We start from the raw sequence: 27,964 nt of genomic DNA, 5'->3' as shown, positions 1-27,964 counted from the left end.
CTAGCCAAACCTACTGTCATGTCGGCCATCCCTATCCAGACAGTAATGAGATGTGAATGTATGGAGAGAACTCCACATAGTAGCCTTGCAGATCTTCTCCACGGGAACTGCTCACAAGTGGGCCACCGATGCTGCCATAGCTCTGACAGAATGAGCCTTGACATGATACCCAAGGGGCTGTCCCGCCTGAGCATAACAGGAAATGCAATCGGCTAGCCAATTGGATAGTGTGTGTTTGGCAACAGCAACACCCCCAATCTATCCTTGTCAAAAGAAATAAGTTAGGTGGACTATCTATGGGCTTCTGTTTGCTCCAGATAAAAGGCTAAGGCTCACTTGCAGTCCAAACTGCAGTGCTCGTTCACCTTGGTTGCGAATGGGGCCTGGGAAAGAATATTGGCAGGACGATTGACTGGTTAAGATGGAAATCCATCACCACCTTATGCAGGAACTCTGGGTGCGTAAGCAAGACCACCCTGTCATGATAAAACTTAGTGTAAGGGTGGATAAGTTACTAAGGCCTGGAACTTGCTAACCCTGTGCACTGAAATGACTGCCACAAAAATATGACCTTCCAGGTCGGGTATTAAAGATCACAGGTGTACAGCGGCTCAAAAGGAACTTTCATCAGCTGAGCTAATACAACGTTGAGGTCCCAAGACACAGTGGGAGGCCTTAGGGGAGGCTTCAATTGAAGCAGGCTCCTCATGAAACATACAACTATAGGCTGTATAGAGATGGGTGTACCATCTGTACTTTGGTGATATGCGCCAGTTGCATTTAGATTAATGGAGTTGGTCTTTATGCTAGACTTCGATAGGTGCATGAGGTAGTGAAACAGTTTTGTGTGGAGCGGGAGAATGGATCTAGGGCCTTCTACTCACACCACTCAGATAACCTCCACTTTAGTTCGTAGGACTTTCTAATGGAATGCTTTCTAGAAGTCCCCAGAACCCGAGACACATCCTGTGAAAGATCAAGCGGCTGCAAGTGATAGGGCCTGGAGGTTAGGATGCTGCAGCCTGCCTTACTCTTGTTTGATGAGATCTGGGGAAGTCCCCAGACTGATCGGTCTCTGGATGAACAATTCTCATAGGAGTGGAAACCAGACCTGTCTCGGCCAATGAGGGGCTATGAGGATCACAGTCCCCCTGTCCTCATGAAGCTTCAAGAGAGTCTTTGCCACTAAGGGAATCAGAGGATATGCATACAGAAGAACCTTGCCCCAATGATTGGCGAGGGCATCCGAGGCTGGTTTGCCATCTGACCTGTACAGGGAGCAGAACCGAGGCACCTTCCTGTTGCAGGGGGATGCAAACAGATCTATGTCTGGGCTCCCCCAGAGGTGGAATATCCGACCATTTGGGTCTGAAGGCAAGACTCAGCCTGTCTGCTACCACGTTCTCCGTTCCATCCAGGTACATGGCCCTGAGCACCATTCCTTGGGACAGGGCCCATGATCAGATCTGGACCGCTTCCTGACACAGGAGGTACGATCCTGTGCCTCCCTACTTGTTGACATACAACATAGCTACTTGATTGTCAGTGTAGGTCAGGACAACTTTGTTGGACCAGCCAGTCTCTGAAAGCCCGTAGTGTGTACCTGATCACCCGAATCTCCAGGAAGTTGATTTGACAAGTGTGTTCCTGGACGAACCCAGAGACCCTGCTTGCCGAGCCCATCTACATGAGCTAACCACCCCAGGGTGGATGCATCCGTAGTTAGGACAATTTAGGTAGGGGACTTCAAAAAGAGATCCCCCGTTTCAATTTTGAAAGTACTCATGACCAGGATAATGAGTCCCAGAGAGACTAGGATGATAATCCTGGAGGCTCGGAGTGGCCTGGTGTCACTGCAACCTCAGGATCCAATTAACTCTGCATGTGTAAACGTGCTAAGGGAGTGAACTGGATGGTTGCGGCCATATGACCAAACAACCTCAACATGTGCCAGGCTGACACCTGCTGGCTCTGTTGGATCTCTGCCATGCTGGTCGTGAAGGTTACAGCCCTCTGGCAAGGCAGGAAGGCCTTGGCCTGAGCCATTTCTAGCAGGGCTCCTATGAAGACCAATTGAAGTTATGGGCTGAGATGGGAATTTGGGTAGTTGAGAATGAACCCTAGTAACTATAACACCTGAATGGTCAAGCACATTTACCTGGTGGCTCCTGCCTGAGACGTGCTCTTGACCAGACAATCGTCCAGATATGGGAAAACATGCACTCCCAGAGAAACCATCTTAAACCTTTCTTTTCTATATATATATATATATTTATTTATTTTTTTTTTTAGAAAATTGTTCAAGGCTCTTAGGTCTAGGATGGGATGGAGTCATCCTGTTCTCTTTGAAATCAAGAAGTACCTGGAGTAGAATCCCCGCCCTCTTTGCCTGGTGGTACATGCTGAACTATTCTGGCCGTTAAGCAGGAGGAGAGCTCTGCTAGTAGCACCTCCTGATGTGCTTCTAGCCCCCAAAACAAGCACAGAGGGCAATTTGGCAGGACATCCAATAGGTTCAATTGGTACCCCTGACGCCGATGGACAGAACCTACTGGTCCGAGATTATACTGGGCCATTGGTTCGCAAAGAGCCATAGTCTTCCTCTGACTGGAGGGTCCATAGTCCTGGGTACGGGCAACTGGCATACATTCCCTATGATACAGTCAAAACCCCAAGCTGGAGTTGACTGAGGAGCCAGCTGGGGCACTCTGCTGCCTAGGTCAGCCACAGTACTGACTGGAGCGAATGGGTGGAGAATAATAATTCCTGTGGCAAAAGAAAGTCTTCCTTGGCCCCAGTCTCACCAGCCTCCTAGAAGAGGAGGATGGGTCCGGAGTACTAGTGGAGAGTTGTTAGAGTGTTTCATGGTGATCCCGAAGTTGGGCCACAGCATCCTTCACCCTATCTCCAAAGAGATTCTCTCCAGTATATGGCATGTCAGTGAGTTGTTTCTGTACCTCTGGTTGGAGATCAGAGGCCCACAGCCATGCCATTCTACAGGCGCCGATTTCCGCTGCAGAGACTCTTGATGCCGTTTCAAAAACATCTTAGTTTGCACGAACCTCGTGTTTTCCGCACTCCAAGCCCTTATGCACCAGCGACATGAGGATGTCCTGCTGATGTTGAAGCAGCTGCTTAGGCACCTTCTGCACATGAGATGTCCTGAGCGTACTGGCTCATGTATTGCTGGTAGGCATCGATGCAGGCAATAAGCATAGTGCCTTGAAACACCTTCCTCCAAAGAGTGCCCCTCTCTCTATGGTCCTTCCCTGGGGGCATCGAGGAATGAATCCAAGAGCGCTTGGCCCTCTTGAGGGCGGATTCAACCATCACCAACTGGTAGGGAAGCTGATGCTTATTGAATCCAGCAGCCTTCTGGATGAGGTAGTCCCCATCTGCCTTCTTATTAACAGGAGGCACTTTGAGGGGGTGTTCCCATATCCTCAGCAGCAACTCCTCAACTGGGACTGCCATGATCTCCTTAGGAGGCTCCACAAACTGGAGGATCTCAAGCTTTTGTGCCTGGCATCCTTCTCAGTTAATAACTGAAACGGAATGGCTTCTGCCAGCACTCACACAAAACCTGCAAAGTTTAAGTCCTCAGGGGGAGATTATCTTCACTTCTTTGGAGGAGAAGGTTCTGAAGGGGAGACCCTTGGAGCCTCCAAAGCATCATCCCCCCAGAGGTCATAGGGTTCCTCATCCTCACTGTAAGCCACAGGGAATGGGTCCCTAGGTGCTTGACCTTTTATCCCAAAGTGCAGGCACCAGTAGAACTGGATGGGAGGGGGAGAGCGGCAAGCCTCTGCATCTCCGCCGGCCTTGGTGGAGCTTCCTCATCAGAGGAACCAGTGACAGCCACCGTAACAGTAGGTGGAGGCCTTGGTGCCCCAGGAACCAACACCAGCTGGGCCGGTAATGCATCGATGACCACGATGAGCTTCTTCAGAAGCAGTATGAAGACAGGCAGCACCAGGTCCGGTACTGTCTGCGCCACATGTCCGAAGCCCTGCAGCATACAGTCCACAGCTAACTGGACTTGGCTCTCCAACTTGTCCTTGAATGTTGCTGATGCCAATACCAACTGGGAGGAAGGAAGGGTGGCCAGATCCTCTTCGGACCCTCTTGGTGGATCGGTGAATGGCATCAGGACTGGTGGAGACTGTCGTGGACCCCTGGCATTGATGGAGGTTGGCATTCCTCGATGCAGGGTCACTTTGGGGCATCGCAGCAAAAGCTGGTGCATCCCCGTGCCCGGGACTGTGCATTGACGAAGACCGGTGCCAATGCTTCTTCGGCTTCCTTCGATGCTCGGCCCGGTCTTTCCCTGGTGCTGAGGCCAATGATGAGGATCCTGACATCCTCAAACTGGAGAAAATTGACTATGGTCTGTCTTTGGCACCCCTGTCCGCCAATGACATTGATGGAACCAATGGTTCCGCCAGTGTCGATGGCTCAGTGTCCATCTGGGCAGCTCCTTGGTCTGCTGATGCTGGTTGCTTGGACTTCTTCATCCCAAAGACCTGTTCCATCTTATCAAGTCGACGCAGACATCCTTTTGGGGTTATCTGGGTGTATAAGCGGCAACCCTGGACGTCATGCGAAGCCCTCAGGCAAGAGGACATGTATCTCATGTTGATCCGTGATGGACATGGTCCTCGGGCACTGGGGGCATTGCCGAAAACCAGACGTGGCCATGTCGGACAAAAGAAAAGGGGCACAAACCGAAAGCGATGGTGGGGCGTCATGGCCGGCAGGCACCGATGCACCGCTGTCATGGGGAATTGACTGCAAAAAGAAACTTACTCAAATCGCCAATAACTCTGACTAGGAGACACTACAGAAAGGCACTGAGAAGGGACCCGGCGACAGAACAAGGAGGAAGAATACAGTTTTTCACAAGGCCAAAAAACAGCCAGTGTGAGCTTCTTCACGCAGCGAGGCTTACAGCTCTGTGGAAAAAGGAGAAACTGGAGAGGGACCCTGCGTGGATGCATGGTATAGGCATGTTGGGCATGCTCAGTGTGCCTAGTCAAAGTTCTAGAAACTTTGTCATACGTTTTACACATCAGGGCTCCATCTGATGATGTCACCCATGTGTCAGTACTAAGATCTGAGAAAAGCCTTAGTAAATCAGGCCCTAAGTTTGTACTTTGTGAATAAAGAACAGAGAAGATAGATTGATGTAAAGGATTGTATTTTTTTTTCCACCTAACACAGACCTGTTGTCAAAACAGACAATTGCCAGAATCTTCCTTGGATGTACTGTTTTCATGTCTTTGGAATTACAGTGTGTGTTAAGTATATATTCTTCTTTGTTGCTGAGAAATAGCCATGTTGTGCTTCTGCATTTTGAGCTTTTTTTCTAAAAATAATTTTTGGGGGACCTACGATTATAAATTGAAAAGGATGTAATCTTTATAGTATGCTTGTTTATTATTTGACAATCCCTTAAGATATTACTCTTTTGCCTTTGATTATATCTAATTTTATGTACCATTGTTGTGTTTCCTGCATCTACAAAGGTGGCAAGTGGTGCTGCAAAGATTCTATTTTTTTTATTTTAAGGTCTGAGGTGAAATTTTATGGTTCCCTGGCCTATGCTTATAGGAAGGAATGTAAATGCCATGGGCTTTAAAGTAGTATCTCATTTATGAAAATTACTATATTTTGTTCAATTTCAGGTCACATTTCATGTCTAAGGTCCTGCCTATAGTTCAGAATGTTATAAGCTTTTGAATTGTCATTTTATGAAAATCTGGTGCAGTGATTGTGAGGAGATGCCTAGACACACTTAAATAAAACAAGCTAAATCTAACTATATCTAGCTGTGAATGGAAGAAGTGGGAAATTACTTTAACCTTTTCTTTTCTGTCTGTCATACTGCTCTGTGGGGTGTACAGAGTTTATATTTGTTGTCTGACAGCTTGGTGTTCTGACTTGGAACTCCTGTTGCCTGTAATATTGCCTTATAGATCTTTGATTCATGCACAGTACCTTGGGTTAAGGTGTTATGAGAATTCCCTAGTTAATAATAGGATGAGTAATGAGATGGGATCTTTGATTTTGTTTGTGTATATACATGGAAGAAAGGAGAATGTGAGGGCAGGTAGGCAGGGGGGCTTGGCACATTGGTGTCCAATATTGTTTTCATACATAAAACCTGTATGGAAACAGGTTTTATGTATGAAAACCTATTCTGTTTGCTTGTGGTAAATTAGTCCAGGATTGAAAATGGAGTCCTTTTTCTGCTTGGTTCCCATTTACGAGTGGGTATATCAAATTCCATTTGGACTCATTTACTTCAACGTTCACTTTCTGAAGTTGGGGTGAAACTCTCACTGACTGATGAGGGTTTCATGTTCCATGAGAGAATGGAGTTAACTTTGATTCAAAGCATGAATAGAAGCAACTGTCATCACAGGATCTATTTAATGATTGGGTACTTGTGACTTGGATTGGCCATTGTTGGCGACAGGATATTGGGCTTGATGGACCCTTGATCTGACCCAAAATGGCATGTTCTTATCTTCTTATGACTATATTAGACTGCTAAAATATTACAGTCAGTGAGAGCCTATATTGCCTTAACTTGTATTAGACCGGCTGTTCTCAGATATTATTTTATATTTGTTTCTCACAGGACAAGCAGGATGGTAGTCCTCACATATGGGTGACATCACAGGATGGAGCCCAATCATGGAAAACTTCTGTCAAAGTTTCCAGAACTTTGACTGGCCCCCCTACTGGGCATGCCCAGCATGGCACTAACCCTGCAGCCAGCAGGGGTCCCCCTTCAGTCTTCTTTTTTCCGTGCAGCAGTAGCCTCATGGTTAAGGAGCTCTGCAGAGATTCCTGACAGGAATTTTCCTTACAGAATTACTAAAAGTTAATTTGCCCCACAGGGGTCCCTCCTTTAACTTTTTCAAGCCGCAGTACTCTGGTAAGTTTTTACCCGTTTTTTTCTGTCTATTACCGTTGAGTTTGGCCCTCGAGGCCTACTGGCTGTCGACCGTACCACGGCTCAGTTTTTTGCCATGGCGTCGGGGTTTCGTCGGTGCCCGGACTGTAATCGCACCATGTCCATCACAGACCCCCATAAGTCTGTGTAATGTGTCTTGGACGAGAGCACTATGTCTTGACCTGCACCAAATGTGCTCTAATGACACCAAAAGGTCGCAAGGCCAGAATGGAGAAGATGGAACTTCTCTTCCGTGCTCAAACCCTGACTCCGTCCATTGCATTGAGTCGTCAGAACCGGCACCGTCAACTTCGCGCCAGCATCGATCACCGGCCGGTGACTGTTCGGCATCGACGACATCTCGGCCTTCGACACCCTCTACTCCCCGTCAGGACCGAGGGGATCGTAGAGATAAAAATCACTACCGGCATACAAAGTCTCGGACCATCGAGGGAGCAAAGCCATCGTCCGACCCGCCGTCGAAGAAACCCCGTCCAGAAAAGGCATCGACCTTTTCAGCGACCGGGTCACTGAGGCAACCTTCACCCGAAAGGGCATCAGGAGCCACGACTCCGCCTTTAATGGTGGTCCCTCCAGCTATGCCTCTGCCTCCTTCTTCTGTTTCGGAGCCAGGGCTGCTTGCTCCAGGTCTCCAAGAAGAACTGGACCGGATGGTTCAGGAGGCCATCGACAAGGCGATGCAACAACTTCAGGTTCCTCCAACACCGGAACCGATCACAGACCTGATTCCAGCAGCATTAGCACCGCTGCTCTCCAGGATGGAAGCGCTCATTGCTGCTTTTCCACCGATGGACCCCGGGTCACCGATGGTGCCGGTGCCCTCCCCTCTTACTCTGTCATCGGGAGGAGAAACACCGTTCCACATCCCTGCTTCGGGAGTTCTGCCTCAGCCATCGATGCCAATATGTCCATTGCCACCGATCCAACCATCTGTGCCGATACGCCCTTCGGCGCCACCGAGCCATCCATCGATGCCCTCAATGCCTGCGCTGGTACTTTCGATTCCTTCATCGGTGCCTCCAATTATTTCTTCGATTCCTTCGGAGCCTAGACCAGGACCTTCAGGTGTCCCTCCATCCCGTCCCCCTCTACATCTTAGAGCGGCAGGTGCTGATCCCTATGATACTTGGACTGATTCCTCACCAGACACTGATGATTTGCCTTCACTACCTTCACCCACTGAAAATAGAAAGCGTTCTCCTCCAGAGGACCTTTCCTTTATAAATTTTGTGAAGGAAATGTCTGAATTGGTTCCCTTCCAGTTGCAGACTAAACAGGATGATAGACATCAGATGATGGAGTTGCTCCAATTCCTGGATGCTCCCAAGGTAATAACCTCCATCCCTATCCACGAGGTTCTTCTGGATCTCCTCAAGAAGAACTGGGAACATCCTGGCTCCATTCCTCCAGTCCATAGAAAAGCTGACACTACCTATTTGATGCAGTCAGCTCCGGGCTTTCAGAAACCACAATTGGATCACCAATCTGTAGTGGTAGAATCTGCACAGAAGAGAACAAAGAGGTCAAATCCTCACACTTCTTTTCCCCTTGGCAAGGAACAGAAGTTTCTAGATACCATTGGTTGCCGAGTCTTCCAAGGATCAATGCTCATCTGCCGAATTGCCCCTTATCAGCTCTATATGACCCAATAGAATAGGGTCATTTTTAAGCAGATACAAGACTTGACAGACTCCCTACCTCAACAATTTCAAGATCAGCTCCAATCCCTAGTAAACAAGGGTTTTGAGGCAGGCAAGCATGAGATCAGATCATCTTATGATATCTTTGACACTGCTACTAGGGTATCTGCAGCTGCTATTTCGGCAAGAAGGTGGGCCTGGCTCTTCTGACCTTCGCCCTGAGGTACAAGACAGGTTATCTGACCTGCCCTGTGTAGGAGGTAAGCTGTTCGGCGAACAAATTCAATGAACGGTGGTGGAACTTAAGGACCATCATGAGACCCTAAGACAGCTCTCTCTGATGCCTTCTGACTATTCTTCTAAACAGTCCTTCCGAAAGTACTCTAAAAAGTCATTCTTTCGCCCGAAGAAGTCCTACCCGCCACCAACCAGATCCCGTTCCACGAGACCTTTTCAAAAAGCACAGTCTCGTCAAACACGGAAACAAAAACCGCAAGCAGCTCCTCAACCAGGTCCCGTTTCAGGTTTTTGACTTCCACCTAGAGAGCAGCAGCCAGCTTCCATTACCTCACATACCAGTGGGAGGTCGATTGTGCCACTTCCACAACATATGGCACTCAATCACCTCAGACCAATGGGTACTGGCGATAATTGCTCAGGGTTACCATCTGAACTTTCTCTTCGTGCCACCGGACTCCCCACCTCTACCGACATGGAGAACATCTGATCACTCCATCCTTCTGGATCAAGAGGTCTCCCTCCTTCTCCAGTCCAAGGCAATAGAACCCGTACCCTACTCTCAGCATGGCCTTGGATTCTATTCCCGGTACTTTCTAATCCCCCAAAAATCGGGAGGCGTTTTGTCCTATTCTGGACCTATGGGTCCTCAACAAGTACCTCCAGCGAGAGAAGTTCAAGATGGTAACCTTAGGCTCGCTTCTTCCTCTTCTACAAAAAGGAGACTGGCTCTGCTCTCTGGACCTCCAGGACGCATACACTCATATTGCGATAACTCCATCTCATCGCAAATATCTGAGGTTTCTAGTAGGCCCCAAGCACTATCAATACCGAGTGCTTCCATTCGGCCTAGCGTCTGCGCCACGAGTCTTCACAAAATGCCTCGTAGTAGTTGCAGCCTTCCTCAGGACTCAAGGTGTTCCCATCTAATCAGGGCTCCCACTCAGCAAGCTGCTCTGTCGTCCCTCAATCTAACCTTACACACTCTAATTTCATTAGGATTTCTCATCAACTACGACAAATCCTACTTAGTCACATCTCAAACCTTGTTGTTCATTGGGGCAGACTTGGACACCTTGCAGGCAAAGGCTTTTCTGCCTCGACAGCAAGCTCTCACTCTCGTGTCTCTTCCACACCAGCTGCAGTCTCAGCAATCCGCGACTGCACGCCACTTTCTCATCCTCCTGGGACACACTGTGTCCTCAGTTCAGGTCACACCAATGGCCCGTTTGGCCATGAGAGTCATGCAGTGGACTCAAAGAATTCAGCCCCTGTCGACCATTGTCCACGTAACCGACTCACTCCGTCAGTCTCTAGCCTGGTGGAAAGATCAGATCCATCTCCTCCACGGCTTTCCCTTTCAGGCTCCAGACCCTCAATTAATTATCACCACTGATGCTTCTAACCTTGGATGGGGAGCCCATGTAGCCAATCTGCAGACACAAGGATCTTGGTCTCCAGAGGAAGTCAAACACCAAATAAATTTCCTGGAGCTTCGAGCAATTAGATATGCTCTTAGGGCATTTCAGGATTGCCTCTCAAATCAAGTTATCCTGATCCAGAAGGACAACCAGGTGGCCATGTGGTACATCAACAACCAGGGAGGCACCGGCTCCTTCCTTCTGTGTCAGGAAGCTGCACATATATGGGCGGAAGCTCTCTCCCATTCGATGTACCTCAGGGCCACCTACTTGTCAGGCGTGGACAATGTCTTGACAGACAAGCTGAGTCGCATCTTTCAACCGCACGCATGGTCTCTCAATCCCTCTGTGACTACTTCCATCTTCCAACAATGGGGATATCCTCAGATAGACTTCTTTGCGTCTCCTCAAAACCGTAAAGTAGAGAACTTCTGCTCTCTCATTCGCAGCAAACACTCTCAGCCCAGAGGCGCATTCTCCCTCTCGTGGGCAACTGGTCTACTCTACGCATTCCCTCCACTTCCTCTTCTCTCGAAGACTCTTGTGAAGTTACATCAGGACAAGAGAACCATGATCCTGTTAGCACCTCACTGGCCACGCCAAGTGTGGTTTCCAATACTGCAGGATCTCTCCATTTGCAGGACATTCCCTTGGGAAAGGACCCGCTTCTGATCACTCAAAACGATGGGTGCCTTCGCCACCCCAACCTTCACGCCTTGTCCCTGATGGCATGGATGTTAAAGGTTAAGTGGCTGAAAGATTAACCTTTCCTGAACCAGTTTCCCATGTCTTGATTGCTTCACGGAAGCCTTCCACGAGAAAAGCTTACTCTTACAAATGGAACAGGTTCACGTCATGGTGCTCTTCTCAGTCCCTTGACCCCTTTACCTGTCCAATCACGAAGTTTTTGGACTATCTCTGGCACTTATCAGAGTCAGGTCTAAGAACTTCTTCCATCAGAATGCATGTCAGTGCGGTAGCCACCTTCCATAAAGGTATCGGGGATGTTCCTATATCAGTACACAACCCCTTGTAACACGTTTTCTGAAAGGCTTGCTTCACCTCAAGCCTCCACTGCATCCTCCGGCCCCTTCCTGGGACCTCAACCTGGTTTTGGGTCTGCTCATGAAATCACCATTCGAGCCTCTTCACTCCTGTGATCTTCGCTCTCTCACATGGAAAGTGATTTTCCTTCTGGCAATCACTTCAGCTCGCAGAGTTAGTGAAATACAGACCCTAGTTACCTATCTGCCTTACACTAAACTTCTGCAGGACCGTGCGGTACTCCGCACTCACCCTAAGTTCTTGCCTAAGGGAGTATCGGAGTTTCACATTAATCAATCCATCATACTACCTACCTTCTTTCCCAGGCCCCATTCCAATCCAGGAGAACAGGCTCTGCATACCCTTGACTGTAAATGGGCTCTAGCATTCTACCTAGACCGTACAGCTGCCCACAGGGAAAGCCCTCAATTGTTTGTCTCTTTCCACCCTAATAAGTTAGGAAAGCCTGTGGGTAAGCAGACTCTCTCCTCCTGGTTAGCGGACTGCATATCCTTTTGCTATCAGCAAGCAGGCATTCCATTTCAAGACTGTGTTAAAGCACACTCTGTGAGGGCCATGGTGACTTCAGTAGCACACCTTTGATCGGTGCAGCTTCCTGATATTTGCAGGGCTGCCACCTGGAGTTCTCTCCATACCTTTGCAGCCCACTATTGCTTGGACAAAGCTGGAAGACAAGATTCCATCTTCGGCCAGTCTGTCCTTTGTAACCTATTTACAACGTGACGTACTAACACCCTTCCGCCTGCCCGATAGGGTTCAGGATGCCCTCGGCCAAATTTTATCCCAGTCCTAGTGCCTTGCACACCTGGGTACATTTGGTGCATTTCTCGAGCATCCTCAGCACGGTACTCACCCATATGTGAGGACTACCATCCTGCTTGTCCTGTGAGAAAGCAAATGTTGCTTACCTGTAACAGGTGTTCTCACAGGACAGCAGGATGTTAGTCCTCACGAAACCCTCCCGCCGCCCCGCGGTGTTGGGTTTGTTACGTTTTCTTATTTTTCGGCACTGCCTGTAGCTTTTAAACAAGACTGAAGGGGGACCCCTGCTGGCTGCAGGGTTAGTGCCATGCTGGGCATGCCCAGTAGGGGCCAGTCAAAGTTCTGGAAACTTTGACAGAAGTTTTCCGTGATTGGGCTCCATCCTGATGATGTCACCCATATGTGAGGACTAACATCCTGCTGTCCTGAGAGAACACCTGTTACAGGTAAGCAACATTTTGCTTTTCTGAGCCTGGAGTAGGAAAGCATTCCTTTCCTATAACCTAAAAATGTCCTTTCCTGCAAGCAGTAAACTTGTCTGAATTCTCAATTGTCAAGAAATCATTCGGCAGGGTAAATGCAGTGTATTTTATGTTGAACTAGTTCCAACAGACATCTCTTCGATATAAAGATGATCTGTCATAGCCAGATTTGACTGCCACAATAAATATTATATCCGTGTATGAAACAACTCTAAATCCACTTGCCCAATAGTCTAGATACTAAGAATTAAGTTGCCCTAACATTCCCATACTCTCCCGCCAAATATACACTTCTCCGGGAAGGCAGCTTTTATGGAGTAAAGATGGAAATATGTCTGTCCCCTTCTCGTAGCTGAAAGTCTTTACTGATCTTAATGAACAGCCCAAGCTCTGTGTCTGTCCCAGCTTTTAGCCTAGTCCTGCTCTAATGTAAATGTAGCCACCTGGTTAGGTGCATTTCTTATTGTGCCTGGCAGCATAATTGTCTACCCTTCTGTGGTAGTACAACAGTTGCTTTGGGGGACAAAACTACAGTTTGTTATAGCTAGGGAGCAATGCAATTATGTTGGTTCTTAGACGAAGAGAGTGGTTTTGACCTGCATATTAATGCAAGTGGATAAATGCTGAAAGTATACTCAACAGTGGTCTTTTTTGGCAGAATTCTGTGCCTTTAGTTTGAGCAAAGATTAGTCATTGGATTGTCTCTTGGATTACGGCATAACAACTACATTAGTGAATTCCAGAATATATTAAAAAATAAATAGAATAAAATAAAAGTAAATAAACTAAACTAAAAAATGCCCAACAAAAAAAGAACAAGCATAATAAGGAAAACATTTTCCCTGGCTCCTAAAGGTTTTTGACAGATGCCTACGTTTTTCTAAATGTATTTCTACCCTTGCCTGGTAGTATAGCTAAAGCTGATGCTATAGAATCCTGGACAAAACAGGGAGCAGGGGCTTATAGTAAAATCAATATTCTGTTTCCTTTGAGTATAGAATAAACATTACAGGAGTTACTTTAAAACCAAAATTGGTATAGGGTACTTGACAAGTGTGTGTGTGTGTGTGTGTGGGGGGGGGGGGGGGTTTGTTTGTTTTTTTAAAGGTGCCTTTGTTCTGATATGATTGAGGTTGTGTCTAGTTTGTTGGCCATAGTAGAAAATGCTTGTTTTGTATTATCTGTCCATATTGCAGTTGTTATCAGACTTATGGCTTGACTTCTCACCTGTTCATTCTGGGAACCTGTAGACTAGTTACAATGGTGAAACCGTAAACAAAACAAATAATAAGTTGTCCTTATAAGACCAACCGCCATTAACAAACACTAGCATGGAAACTGGTCATGCCTTTTCTTTTCACTCACTCATTCTTCAAGTATTTTCCTTATAGAGTGTTGCCTGACAGACTTCTGCAGCATTTTGGCACTTGGGGTTTTCTCAGCCCTGTTTGCGGGCTGGATGTTTCCTCAGGTTAACACTTATCACTGCAGTGCAGTCTTCTGGCACTAAAATAATCTTTTAAAGAAAATCTGCAAAAGCATCTTTTTGTATGTATGTTGTACTGTGCCTTAACCAAATTTGCCGTTGACATTTATAGTAGGGTTTATCGCCTTAAGTGAATGTAACTCCTCCCGTCTTTGGATTTATGATTTCAGTTGCCGTGCAGTGGCAGAATTACTTATGCCTGAGATCTGAACCCCTCTTCCTGCTCCAAAGGAAGAACCCTATTCTAGGGTTGGAATCTGTGCTTAAACCAAAGAATAGTGATACACAAGTACCACAAAAGCTTGTGTACTAGAACAGACTAATGAATCTCACCCAGATTATGCTCTGCCCAGCAACATTTCTAAAATTTAAAGTAGATCAAGCTAACCCTGTGGGGATGATGTTAAATCTTTCATGTTTCTGCTACAGGGGGGTCTCAACACAGGACTTCAGGGGCTGCTAACAGGACTGGGTTTCCACAATGAATATTCAAGATATTTACATCCATTTGGTCCAAGAACTCAGTTAAATTGTGTATTCTGGTTACTCTGAAAACCAGACCTATTTGTGACCCTCGAGGACAGGAGTTGAGAAACCTCTGCTTTATTATATTTACTACAAATGCAAAATTACTCAAGTGCATTGTTGGTTAACACGGGTCCTCAAAAATGGCAAACAGGTTTGGTTTTCATGATATCCCCAGTGAATATACATGAGAGAGAGATTTGCATGCAGTGCTTTCATTGTATGCAAAACAATTTCTTGCATATTCATTGTGGACATTTTGAAACCTAGACTCGTTTTGTGGCTGCTAAAGACCGGTGTTGGCCACCTCTGCTCCACTGAGCTCTAGCATGGCCAAAACGTACAGCCATGAGTTGTACAGAAACCCTGAATGCCTTGCCACTACAGTATACTCTGTCGGCTCTGGTTAACATTCCCCCCGAGTCCCACCAAACATTTTTAACTCCTTCAGAAGGTACTTAGAGAGAAACAAAATTGCCCCTTTTTCCTTAATGTTTTTAAAACATTTTTCTTGAACAGGAATGTTTTTAAAGCTCTTTATTTGTCTAACCACTCCTTACTGTCTAAAATCTGCAGAAATCATGGTGTGGTGCTATCACTAAGCTGAGACATCTATCTAAACCATGGGTGCAATATAAGCAATTAGAGTAATCTCAGGGAGAAAGACTAGGAAGACTTCTAATAATGGTTTACATGACCATATTGGAAGGGGCTCTTCGAAATGTATATGTTTAGTTTTGGCATTAGATCAATAGAGAGAAGAATGGAGTAAAAAAACAGTCAACTGGACGTTTTTTACATTCATGGGTACAAGTGCTATATTAGAAGTAACTCTTCCAAATCAAAACTTAGGGACATCATCTCATCCGGTCTTAAATGCAGTAGATAAGTCTGAAGTAAAATGTGAGTAGGTAAGGTACTGTCCCTCCCGAGGACGCCAGACGACCCAGTTAGTAATGAAAAACGCACCAGGCACTCGCCAGTAGCTGACCTGCTGTGCAAGTTAACGTGGATGTAGGTGTGGACAGACAACATGCACTGTATTTTCAGACCACGAAGCTTACGAGAGATGTACAGAGCATAGTGGGGAGGCCATTCACGGCAATGAGCCATAGAGAAATAGTGCGACATGGTGGTGGAGCCAAAGATGCCACCCAAGAGAGTTCCCCATCGTTTTCTCCCAAAAATGTGTTTTTAACCTGTTGTGTGCCTTTGTTATTGTATTTATTTATTTATTTAGCATTTTTATATACCGAAATTCTTGTAGCAAAGCTACAAATCAATTTGGTTTACATTTTAACATTAACAGGCATATAAGAATGCAGTTACATAGAACAAGGAGAATTAAACTGGGATCAACAGGCGAGGTATCATCATAACAAAAAAGTATGATATTTTTGCGAAACAAGCTCAACAATAGCTAAACAAGTAAAGAAGTTAAACAATAGCTAAACATAGTTCAATTCTGAAAAACTGCGATTTGGGAAAGGCTGCATGTAAGAAAGATATCTGGAATTACAATATGGTTATAATCTGGGAGAGCCATTGAAGGATGGCAAGGGCGTGAATGGAGGGAGGTTATTGGTGTAGATTAAAAGCTTTGGTGACTTCAGGCATTTGAAATGTAGCTCTGCAGTGATGTTTGCATGGATTTTCAACAGTGAGTGACAGAAACAGGGTTTTATTTGGGGTGGGGGAAGGATTTATTACCTGCCTTTTTGAACAGGAAATTATATGTTGCCTGTGCAATCAGGTAGGAGATGAGATATCACCTATGCCCTCACCTCCATGCACACAGCATCAGGGGGATAAAAATCAACAATCTGTTTATTTATTTATTTTGCTGCTAGGGAGTCTATTCTTCACCACTGGAAACTGCCTAACCCCTTCCCTCTTTAGTCCTGTGACTTCAGTGATGAGCTTGCTGTCTGTTGTAGTACATACTCCAGTCCTGGAGTTCTCTCCTTCCCCTTCCCCCCAGCCAGTCTGATTTTCAGGATACCCACAATGAATACACATGAGAGATTCCCAAAGGGAGGCAGTGCATACAAATCTTTCTCCTGCATATTTACTGCAGATATCCTGAAAGCCAGGCTGGCTAGAGAGTTCCCCACCCAGGACCAGCTTGGGGAAACATCATAGATGCAAACATGGACATTAAAAACATTTAAAAAAACAAAAAACATGTAGGTATCCTTAACAATAGCTGTGTGTTTTTTGTAGTATGTGGCATTAAAGTGAATTCACTTTGATCTCAGAGCTGCATTCAGATATGCAGTTGAAGTCTGCTTATCATTGCTTTCTTGGTTTTCCTGTACCCTGTTATCTGCTATTGGTTCACTCTGTGGTATCTTATTTTCTTTTTGTTTTATTTCTCTTAACGGATTCTGCCCCCCTTATTCTTCTTTTTTTATGGCATTTTTATTTTGTGTATATTGAAAATCTTGTTGCATATATAAAGTAAAAAAAAAAAGAATAGTTTTAAACTAATTTTAAATCAAATCTGCATTTTAATACAGAATATGTTAAGATTTAAAGATGTAATGTATTAAAAAAATAAAAAAAATAGAATGCAGGCCAGCTCAGTGGCAGCGCTGTGCATTGGCATGTGAGGACCCTGGGTTCGATACCAACTCCATTGTTAAGGTAGCATTTACAGTCCCTCTGGGGAGGGTAGCCCCAGTCGTCGTACAGCAGTGACACATGGTGGCCGGATATAGGACTTGTGATTGTGCGACTCCCTGCCAAAGACGGTCGCTGCAGTGACCGGGCTTAGGGAAGATGGGAAGGGGGATGTTAAATACAGGCAAAAAAATCCCCCCGGGTTGTTGCAAATGAAGGCTCAAATAAGGCCAGTTCTGGTTGAGCTGGAAGCCGAAAGGAGCAGGAAGTAAGTGCTGGGTGAAAGGAAATTAAAAAAAAAAAAAAAGTGCTGGGGGAGGTGGGAGGCGTCTGTCAAACACTTCTAGGTTGCTTCCTGTACCATGAATGGGACGAAAGCATAATCCTCTTAATTCAGGACAACAAAACTTTATGGACAGGCCACAGTAGATCTGTAATGCAATCTGGACTCTGCTGTTGGTTGTAATAGACTGAAAAATAGAGACCGCGGTCTTAGTTCTCATCATATATCTCATAATGCTTAAATATCGAGCCCATTTGGTTGGTCTCCTACTTCTGCTTTAGATCCTACCTACCAGAATTCAGATTATGGCCATTTAACACTATACACCGCAGCTCATAGCCAAATATGATTTTGCCCCATGACTACCAGCCTTAGTTTCTGGATGGTGCGGTCAGTTCCACCGAAGAACTTTTTTTCTCCTTGCTTGTGTACACAGAAGGAAGTAAAATCAATCATTTTAAGATGGTTTTGTTTAATAAAATAATTAGTGTAAATACCTTTTGTGTGGGTTGATTAAATTCCAGGTACAGCTGGATAACAACTCAAGTTCATTATCTAATGAATACAGCAGTCACCATTTTCTTATAAAGTGCTTCTCAACCTTTTTTTTTTTTTTTTAATTTTCTATTGTACTTCGAGTTTGCTCAATGCTCACAGCACACCAAATTTATTTTTGTTGGTTTTATATACAGTGTTCAGTTTTCTATCACAACGGTTGACAAAACATAAAACATTAAACGAAACACATAGTACAGGCAAAATAAAATTATAAATACCAAACACATAGTACAAGTGAAGTAAAATTATAAAAACCAGAAACGTAAAATCAAATACAGTAATTCATTAAATATGAACAAAATAAAATTAACAAACTCAAAATAGTTAAAAAATAATAATAATAATAATAAAATTGAAATAAAATTTTGCATGATGCTCCCTGCTATCCCCCATGACTGATGCCCCCTTCCCCTCTCCCACCGGCAGGAGGAGAGCAGGCTTCCTACCTGCATCTACCACCACCCTCTCTGCTGCTTTCCCTCTGATGTCCGAGTGCAAGGGGCAAATGGGGGGGGGGGGGGCCTTTCCATGGTTCTAACTTTGGACTGAAGCCAGCAGAGGAGGCAGCAGACGCAGGTGAGAAGGCGCCTCCCTCCTGCTGGCGGGAGGGAGCATCGTGGAAGGAGGAGCTGCCAGGGCAGGCCATCTTTTCGGGGCAAAGTAAAAAAAAATATGTAATGGAGTGAGAAAAAAAAACCGAGAGTAAAAGACAAAATTGTATGTGTATTCCCATTGCATGGTAGTTGAATAGCTAAGCAGTAGATCCCACTACTTCCAAAGGAACTGGCTGGACAGATTAATTCCTGTAGTGATCTGACAGTACTGTTGTCGGTGACCTGCAGCTTTTCAAAAGTGTGTGTGTGTGTAAATACTAATCATATAAGAGGAACTTCACTCCTGTTTACCCAGAAACTCCTCTGTATTAGTTAGTGCCTTTGTTAAAGTGCTTTATAGAACACACGCTCCTGGTTGGGAAAATATTTTGACTGTTTATCCTTGCTTTCCTGATTTAATATTCACCATTCAGGCTGGCGAATTAGGCCGTTTGTCAGAACAGTGTCAATTCATCACCGTTTTCAGGGCTGAGGATGTGCTGCTAATTAAAAGCACTTTCTCCTGCCAGAATGTGGCTTGCATTGTTCAGTACAGATGAGGAATCCATACAAGTGTAAAAACCAAAAAGGTTTCCCCCCCACCCCCCCGTTTGCTCTTCTCTGAATTATTTCGTACCTTTTTATAGGGCCATGGTTACACCTCTCACCTTCATTCTTTCCACTGTTTTGTAGGTCCAGCTCGCTGGAACAAGTTTACAGGCTGCTGCTCAGTCCTTAAATGTACAGGTAAGGGTTGCTCTTTCCTTGTCTCCTCGCTTCTGCCAGTGTAAGAAATAGCACTGTTTTGACGTTTACTACTACTCCTACTCCTCAACCTGATCACTATGGAGGGAAACTAGTTTTATGGCGGCAGCTTGCCGTACTGGAAGGTGTGTCTGTTCACGCAGATGTCTGTAACTGTAGAAATTTATTACATCATTAATAGTCTTTTATTTTTTTTCTTTTCTAAACCACTAAATATATGGCTTATATGGGGGCAGAGGGGAGATTTATTCCTGCTTTTCAAAAACATAAGCCTGGCAATAGCGCCTTAGTGATTTCGAGCTATGTTTTTATATTCATCTTTCTGTACAGCAGATGTTAAGTTGTTGCACTAGCATAGCCTTTGTTTGGAATGGTTCACTGGTATTTGAGGAAAGCTGGCTGCAGTTAAGCTGTATGACTGTGGGTGGGTTTCTAGCAGTCCGGGGAGGATTGAGTTGATGGTGGTGGTGGGAGCAGTCGGGGGTGTAGTAGAGTATAAACTGAACAGTCTGATTTTTGAGTAGTGCAAAATTTAGAGATGAGTTGCATAGCTTATTTGATGTAGGGTAGATTTTAAGGGTGACTGGCTTTGCCTTGTGCAGTGTGAGTTTTTTTGCAGATAAATGGCTTGCATTTTGATGGGGCATCTCATTGCTTGGGTGGCACAGCCAGTGCAGATCATGTAGGTCAGTGCTTCTTAACCTTTTTTTTTTTTTTTTTTTAAATTTCATGGCACACTTGTGAGTTTGCTCTATTGTCATGGCACACCGAACCACATTTTGCACGATCCTTACCCTGTCACCTCCACATCACATGATATTGTCTCGCTCTCACTCTACCATCCATTTCCTCCCCCTCCCTTATGTGATCTCTTCATTAACCCGCCCCCTTCACCCCGCACCTCCACTGCCAGGCCTGGATTTAGACATAGGCAACTGCCTAGGGCGCCATATTTTTTAAGGTGCCAGAGAGGAGCCTGCTTCTACTTGCTTTTAGGGCCATGTGCTGGTAGAGCTTCAAAGGGGCGCCACATGGCACTCTGCCTATGGGCGCCAAAATCTTAAATCCAGCCCTGCCCCATGCGATCTGCTTTCACCCCCCCCCCCCCCCCCCCCATTCTCCTCCTTTTCCCTTTCCTCCCTCCCCTTTGGCAGGAGGGAAGCATCCAGCACTTATTACCTGTCTGCCGCCTCCTCTATTGATTTTTTTGCCGCTGCATACCAATTGAGAAGCACTGATGTGGGTTAGTGGCATTGGTTGCCTGATTTGACAATCAGTGAATAATTTTAGTTTGTTACTGCAGGTTCTGAACTAAACGTGCTTTTAAATAGAAATGCATCTGGTTACTTATCCACAGAGGGGATTAGAGCAGTGAAATGCTTCACAAACCATGCTTCTCATTTAAAGCAGTGTCTTTTTTTTATTACCCTGTTAAGACATCCAATCCCAAAAATGGCAGCGAATGGGGGGTGGGGGGGTGGAATAAAACAGAACAGTGTTGCTGAAATCCATCCTTGAGTCAGCTGTGTCATGAAGGCGCACAACCTGGCGAAGTATTCAAGGAGCCTCAGTAGACCGTGGGCCCAGTTCTGCACGGGAACCATTGTAAAGAAGGAATGGCGTAGGGGAGGGGGATTGTCACCATGCAGCTCCAGTGACCTTCCATTCGCAGTGAGAGAAGGCAGAAAATTGCCTCGGTTGCCATGGTAAACTTGCATCCCTGAGAGGGATGTTGGCAAACAGGCTGTATCTCCAGTGCAGAATGTTTACCGTCCTGTGCTGTAATTATCTCTGAATGACTGGCAGAATTAATCAGAGCTTTATGTTAATTAACCTGCTCTGTGGTCCCCAAAACAGGTGGTGGAAAATATGCAAATCAATGCAGAATTTAAATGCTCTGCATAACCGGTTTTAATTACCATAAAGCTCGCTCGCGCTTTCTCTCTCCCTCCCTTCTTTTTGGCTGCAGTATTTTTCTTTCTCCTTTTAGCATTGCTCTAGGAAAAACACTCCCGAAGTTTGTAAACCTTGGTTTATTTGCAGTTAACTGCATGGCTATATATGTGTGTTTGGATGACATGGGCATGGTTCAGAAATGTAGAGCTTGTGGGCTTTTTCTGCTTCAGTTGGCTAGTAGCACGATGAGGCGTCTACCTTAAACTTCTTCTATGCCGGATGCAAATATTAGCATAGACAAGTCAAGTCTCTTCCTTCCCACTTTCCTTTCATAAGATTTTAGATAACTGATCAGGTGTTTTTGTGGTTGAAAAAAAAAAAGGATGATAAATTATGAGCTTTGTTAAAGCAAAAGGAAGCAATTTATATTAGCTGCAGCAAGGAAGGCGTGAGTGGCCCATCCTAAAAACTACATAGGTGAAAAAGAAGTACCCCCAGCACAGGATCAGCTGCAGCCTGTAATAGTCTGAAGGGAGATTGCAAGCATATAATAATGAAACAGCATTGAAAACTGGATCTTCTGAATCATAGCATTTAGGATAATCTGATACTGCAGTAACAGTATAAAGAGAGTGTAGATTTTAGAACGAGAGTTAATACAAAGGTCACAACTGGCACATAGACCCCTCCCCTCCCCCCCCCAAAAAAAAAATTGCACTAGCACGCTGATACAGCACAGTTGCAGAAAAGTGCAGCAAGACAGATTTTGAAAGCACATTAACAACAAGACGATAAATATGAAGACTGCAGTAACACATCTGTGTTAGAGCAAAAACCTTACAAATGTGAGGTCTAGAAAGATATCGATAAGAAAACTATTAGTCTTGAATAGAATCACTTCCTGTGTTAAAGAATGACTCACAGCTCCTGCATGTTTTGGGAAATGTGAATAAACCCCTATTTTGGGTTTTAGGCTGGTCCCCACTCAAGTGATGTAAAGGCCACTGTTGGAAACAGGATGCTGGGCTTGATGGACCCTTGGTCTGACCCAGTATGGCATTTTCTTATCAGCTTTATACAATATTCCTGATCCTTGTTGGTTCCTTTGATATGTGAGATGGTCTCCTGATGCTACCAACATCTAGAATTGGGTGGAAGAAGCTGACTGAGCATTTCCTACCATGTTAGCTCAAACTAAGACCATGAAATACAAAAATGTTGGCCCATACACCAGTTGTATTGTGTTTGCTGCTTTTTATGTGCCGTATGTTCAGAATGTGTTGTGTATGGCAGGAAAGATCTAAGTGGTGAACTGTTCAGTTGATACATAGTGTGAAGGAGGGATATGAGTGAAGGGTGCTTTAGTGCAATAAGTAGTCACTGTGAGTGATTCATACTTGTTCATGTAACATTGCTGAATGCCAATAGTGTCACTGTCTTTTGAGCTCCCTAAAGTCCTGAAGATTATTTGTAAAACTAGATATTTGCTGTTGGATAGAGAGAGTGAAAGGCGAGAGTGTTTGTGTGCTGCTATGAGTTGTAACAAAATGAGAGAGAAGGTAAATGAAAGAAGAAAAAAGGCTTAGGTTAGGGAGTTGAGTGAGAATATTATACCAGGTAATGTAGTCATGAGAATAGACCAGTGTTTTGTTTTGATTTTTTGTTTTTACAAGATAAGTACTGCCATCCCTGGCAGGAAAAGTAGCACTGGCCCTTTAAAAGCAACTTTTGCATGTGAAACTTGAGACTATGTTTAAAAATAGAAGTTAAATGTATTTATTTTTGTTACCTATTATTAAAAAAAAGTAGAGGATCACTGAGTTTGATTTCCAGATCAGGTCTTCCACACCCAAGGTCAGCTTGGGGATGCTGCAAAGGCAGCACTCGCAGTCCCTAGGGTGGGGCGGAGAATGGTGCCCTGACGGGTTTTAGAGTCCACAATGCAAGATTCTGGTGCACGGCTCCTGGCCCTCAGGACTGTTGTTGCAATGATCGGATGAGGAAGTGCGGAAGGGTCTATTAAAACAGGGGGAAATATCCTCAGGTAGTTAATGCATGAGGGCATCCCAGCACTAGTTCTAAGTGAGCTGGAAGAAGAAAGGAGAAGCTACCAGGCCAAAAAAACAGAAGAGCGTTAGTTCCAGCTAGTTTTCTTTTTGTTTGTTTTTCAAAAAGCAAAAATAAGATTTTAAATGTCTTAAATTCACTACCATAAAAATCTGTGGGAGCTGTATGGTTGCAACAGTGCTCCTCAACTTGGGTTCATGCACTAGTATTCATGTTCAAGTCAGAGACAAATAAAAGATAGATACACATTTGGGTGACTAGTTGTGCAAGCACTAATGCAGCGCGTGCATTGGCTCATCCAATTCCTTGCTGCCTCATTTTTAGCCAAATCATCTTCTGAATATCTCCTATTTGCAATTGCTATTTGGCAAAAATCCAAAATATATTTCCTGTCTTTCCCCCCTCCAGAGGCCAAAAATAATTTGGGTGAATCAAGTTTGCAGCAGTGAACACAGGCCCTGAAACTAGTAACACAGTAATGGTACAGCATAGACTATAAAATGGCAGCACAAATCCAGCAGTAACACTGGTGCATATACGTCAGAAATGCTGCAGTATTACCAGGGTAGAGCACCAGTCCTTGAAAATGCAATAAACAGACATGATAGATGGCCACACCCAAAATTGCAGCAACACCTGGAAAATGCACAGAAAGCTACTGTGTAATAGGGGTGTTAATAGTCCAGGGACCTTAGCTTAACTGTTCTTTTAGGCACGTTTTGTCAGCCCAAAGCGCCACTTGTCAATAATTGGTCAGTCTGTCTGTGTCTGTCCATCCGTGTGCGTGTTGAAGTGGTGCAACCTCTGTTCCCGGTTTTGCCTGAAGATTGATACGGTGGTTATCCACTGAAAGCTGTGTGGGGAAATCCTGAGCCTGGCTCAGATCTGTCCAGTTTTGGGACCACCTGAACAGCAAACGTGGCCCTGCACTAAGCATTGCGCAATGGTAAACTTCAGGTCAAAAGGTGATGTGCCCATCATATAATACAGCAGTACCACTGCACATCTTTCTTCCTATCCTCTGACTTTTTTAAAGTGCCAGGCTCCAGAGAGACCTGAGTTAGGGAGGCCCTGCTCGATTGTATATATGTGTGGTGTCCAAAAGCTCAATTTTAACTAGTAATAAGCAGTCGGTGAAAACTTACTATGTTAATGCAATATTCTCTTCAAATACAATGGTATTTCTTTTCTATTTTTTCCATACTAGCTTCTATGCGCTTATTTGCTTTTATTTATTTGTTATGAAAAAACTAAAAATACATTTTCATTATTTCCTGGGATTTATGCTGGTTAGTAGAAAGTATTCTGATAGTCCCTAGCAGCAATATTTTACAATGTGAAGAGTTGTATATATTTTTTCGTAGTCTAAATTTAAAGAAGAAGCTGGGGAACCCCAGCAGCCAAGCCAGCCTTCCCAGCAGCCTTCAATGCAGGCGGCCATACCCCAGACCCAGCTCATGCTGGCCGGAGGACAGATCACCGGGGTAAGATTTCCCCCCCGAGAATTTTGGCATAATCCCTCCTTTCTGGCAGTAAGGATGTGATTACCCATCAGATAGAAAGGACCATCATGGCAGACTCCAGTGTAAATATCCAGAACCTTGCATTTCCTTGAATGTCATCTGTCTTTAATTTTTGCCTAGCAGAGTTGCATGTGTTTTTCTTCCATTCTTATTTCTTGCTTTTTTTTTTTAATATTCTCTTACAATACAGTTTGCTTTTCGGAGGGGAGGGGGAGAGAAACGAGAGACAGAATGTTAGGTTGAGAAGGACTCTGTGGATAGACAGAGCTAGGAAGGTCTGTATGGGAGGTTGAGAATATAATTTTGGGATGTATGGATGAATGGTGGAAGAGAGGGTAGATTGGGAAGGCTGCATGGAGCATGACGAGCGGATAGAAAAGCGATTGTGGTGGATAGGAGGAGATAGGTATACAAGGCAGTCTACGTTGGAAGGATTCTGGCAGGGCATGGTCATGGGTTCTTAGGAAGTCATTTTGTTTGTTTTCTTTTTCTTTCTAAAAGAACGGTGCATTTTATAATAAGTTTTTAGTGTGAAAGGGTTAAGCAGGCAACATATAAGATCTTGCAGTCTAAGATTCTCTCGTGGTTTCTCCTTATGAGTACATAAAGCTCCTGGCTTTTTCACTGTTTAATGCAGCAGTTTTTGTATATTGAGGTCCATACAGAACATGATTAAATGCTTAAAAAAAAAAAAACCACAACGATTTTTAACCATCTATCAAAAAAAAATAAAAATCCTGAAAGGATGCTATTTTAAAGATTGGGGACGTTTTTTGGCATATAGAAATGTTCAGCGACATTCTGTTAAACCTGATGAGCCAGACTCATTTGCATTGGAAAAAACTGGAGCTCATCACCACCTGTTTTACAAAGATAACAAGTGTTTGGAGGTGCCAGGTCTGTCCTTTATAAAACAGAACGAAAGAACACTGAGAATAAACAAGGCACGTGTCTTGCAGGCTTGCCCTCGGGTACAATGTGAATGATGGAAGGTGGCAAGGTTTCCATCTATATAGAGGCGAAGGATGCTAGCAGCTAACAGCTGAGCTTTTTATCAGGCTGCGGCAATTTCTCTGGCACTGCTCAGCCTTTCCCCCTTTGTATCTATGCTGTCTAGTCGCTGCAGTTTGGTTGGATACAAAGCTACCCCAGTTCCATTTAGTTTCTGGATAATTCTTTTTTCACATGAACCATAGAAGATGTTTCCTGACCCTGCAAATTCTAGGTGCAGGAGACCAGTCTAGTTGCATACATCTTTCAGGGTATCTGGAAAGCGTTTTCTGGGCTTGAAGCTGGCGTGTAGTTAAAGAAACCCACATGATAGTTGTAGGAAGCTGCCATGCTAGCTAGTATATCTTGCAATATGTTGCTTCATTTCACAAAGTTTTGGCTAGCACTAGGAGGATAAGGGGCTCCATAGGGGGATTTGTGCAACTTACTTTGCCTTTTGTCTTTCTCTGTGGTGCTCCAGCTCACATTGACGCCGGCCCAGCAGCAGTTGTTACTACAACAGGCACAGGCACAGCTGCTGGCAGCAGCAGTACAGCACTCCGCCAGCCAGCAGCACAACGCTGCTGGCGCCACCATCTCAGCCTCTGCGGCAACACCAATGACGCAGATACCACTCTCTCAGCCGATACAGATTGCACAGGTAAGGACCAAAATTGAGACCTGCGATGTGGAAAGTGTCACAGCTTTACGGAAACTGGCGGGTAAATAAAGACTGAGATATATTCACCCAGTGATCACAGATGGGCATGGTGCGCTATTTTTTCTCCAGGTATGGGTCTGCATCTCCTTGACCGTTTGATGGATATTCTTCCAGGTTGGCATATCTGAGTATACTGAGATTAGCGAGAGAGGGAACTTTGCAGGTTTTAAATTTCCCACTGCTGCGAATAGCTATGATTTATCTGGCTCACTGTTTAGCTGGATAAGCTGGAGGTGTTCCAGGGTGGCGTGAAGTGAGCTGCGTAACTCATCCGGTTAAGTCTGGCCATGCCAGAGAGCAGCCCTAAAGCTAGACCAATAAGTTTCTCTGGCTGTGTTCTGCAGAGCACCTAATTGGCAGCGCTCTGCTGAATATCAGGGATGATTTCTCCGCTGGACCTCACCTATGGAACAGCTTACCCAAGGAAGTAAGGTGTTTCAGAGAACTTTCTTTTAAAAAAAAAAAAAAAAAAAAAGCCCTAAAAACCTTCCTCTTCCAGAACATTGCAGAATCTGAATGGTAATGGCCTGCCCCTAACTTGTCCCCCACTCCTGGCAGAGCTCTATTTAGTTGACAATTGCTCTCTCCTCCCGGCCCCTCTCGTGAAGGAATCTATTCCCTAGATGCCTATGTGTTCCTCCCCTGTCCCAAAGAATGATGCGGTCCCCCCCCACCTCTGAACTTTGCATTGTCCATCTCAGCCTGTCCATCTAACTGTATATATCATCGTTGTACTCCGCTCTGAACCTAGGAAGGACAGGTAATAAATGCTTTTAAATAAATAACATTTATATGGCATTGCTAAATATTAACTTGATGAGGTCTATTTCAGATGGAAGTTAATTCTATGAAAAGCAGTGTTCTGTCCCTCTGTTATTGCTTTTCTGTTTTAAAGGTGGATTATCTTCAAAGTTCTCATACTGAAGTAGCTAGCACAAGCCTGTGGGGTCTAATTTTTAAGCTTTTTCAAAAAAAAGCTTAAAAACATGGCTTTTCAAAAAGGCTTTTCAAAGTGAGAATGGGAAATAGGTGGTACTAAGAAACAAGAAAAGGATTTATACACACAGGCAAAAGTCACCTGAGAACATATGTGTGTTTTTATTTTTATTTTATCACACTTAAGTATTAAGTTAAAGAATTAGAGTATACCGCATCTACGGTTAGCTCATAAAGAGAACTTTAATACACTTTACATATAGCTTATAATATCGAATCATGTATTTGAACAACTACGGCACCCTCTGGTTAAAGTAAAATCCATTTCGAACTTATTTATGTGCCTATTTGTAAACCGTTGTGATGGTATATCACTAAACGACGGTATAGGAAAGTTTTTAAATAAATGA

The 27,964-nt window shown here is 44.6% G+C and overlaps 1 protein-coding gene across 2 annotated transcripts in view; it reads left to right on the top strand.

The window, feature by feature from the left end:
• Positions 1 to 27,964, top strand: part of POU2F1 (POU class 2 homeobox 1) — a 207,062-nt gene that overhangs the window by 118,195 nt on the left and 60,903 nt on the right. The window contains exons 4-6 of one of the 2 annotated variants that reach the window (XM_029579216.1): positions 19,350 to 19,403; positions 24,749 to 24,868; positions 26,379 to 26,558. In XM_029579216.1, the coding sequence (XP_029435076.1) occupies positions 19,350 to 19,403; positions 24,749 to 24,868; positions 26,379 to 26,558 (354 nt within the window). The remainder of the gene's footprint in view (positions 1 to 19,349; positions 19,404 to 24,748; positions 24,869 to 26,378; positions 26,559 to 27,964) is intronic. The other variant, XM_029579217.1, reaches the window with a different exon arrangement.

This window comes from Rhinatrema bivittatum, chromosome 15, assembly GCF_901001135.1.
Source record: "Rhinatrema bivittatum chromosome 15, aRhiBiv1.1, whole genome shotgun sequence".
Lineage (NCBI taxonomy): Eukaryota > Metazoa > Chordata > Amphibia > Gymnophiona > Rhinatrematidae > Rhinatrema > Rhinatrema bivittatum.
This window is presented reverse-complemented; position numbering and strand designations above follow the sequence as displayed.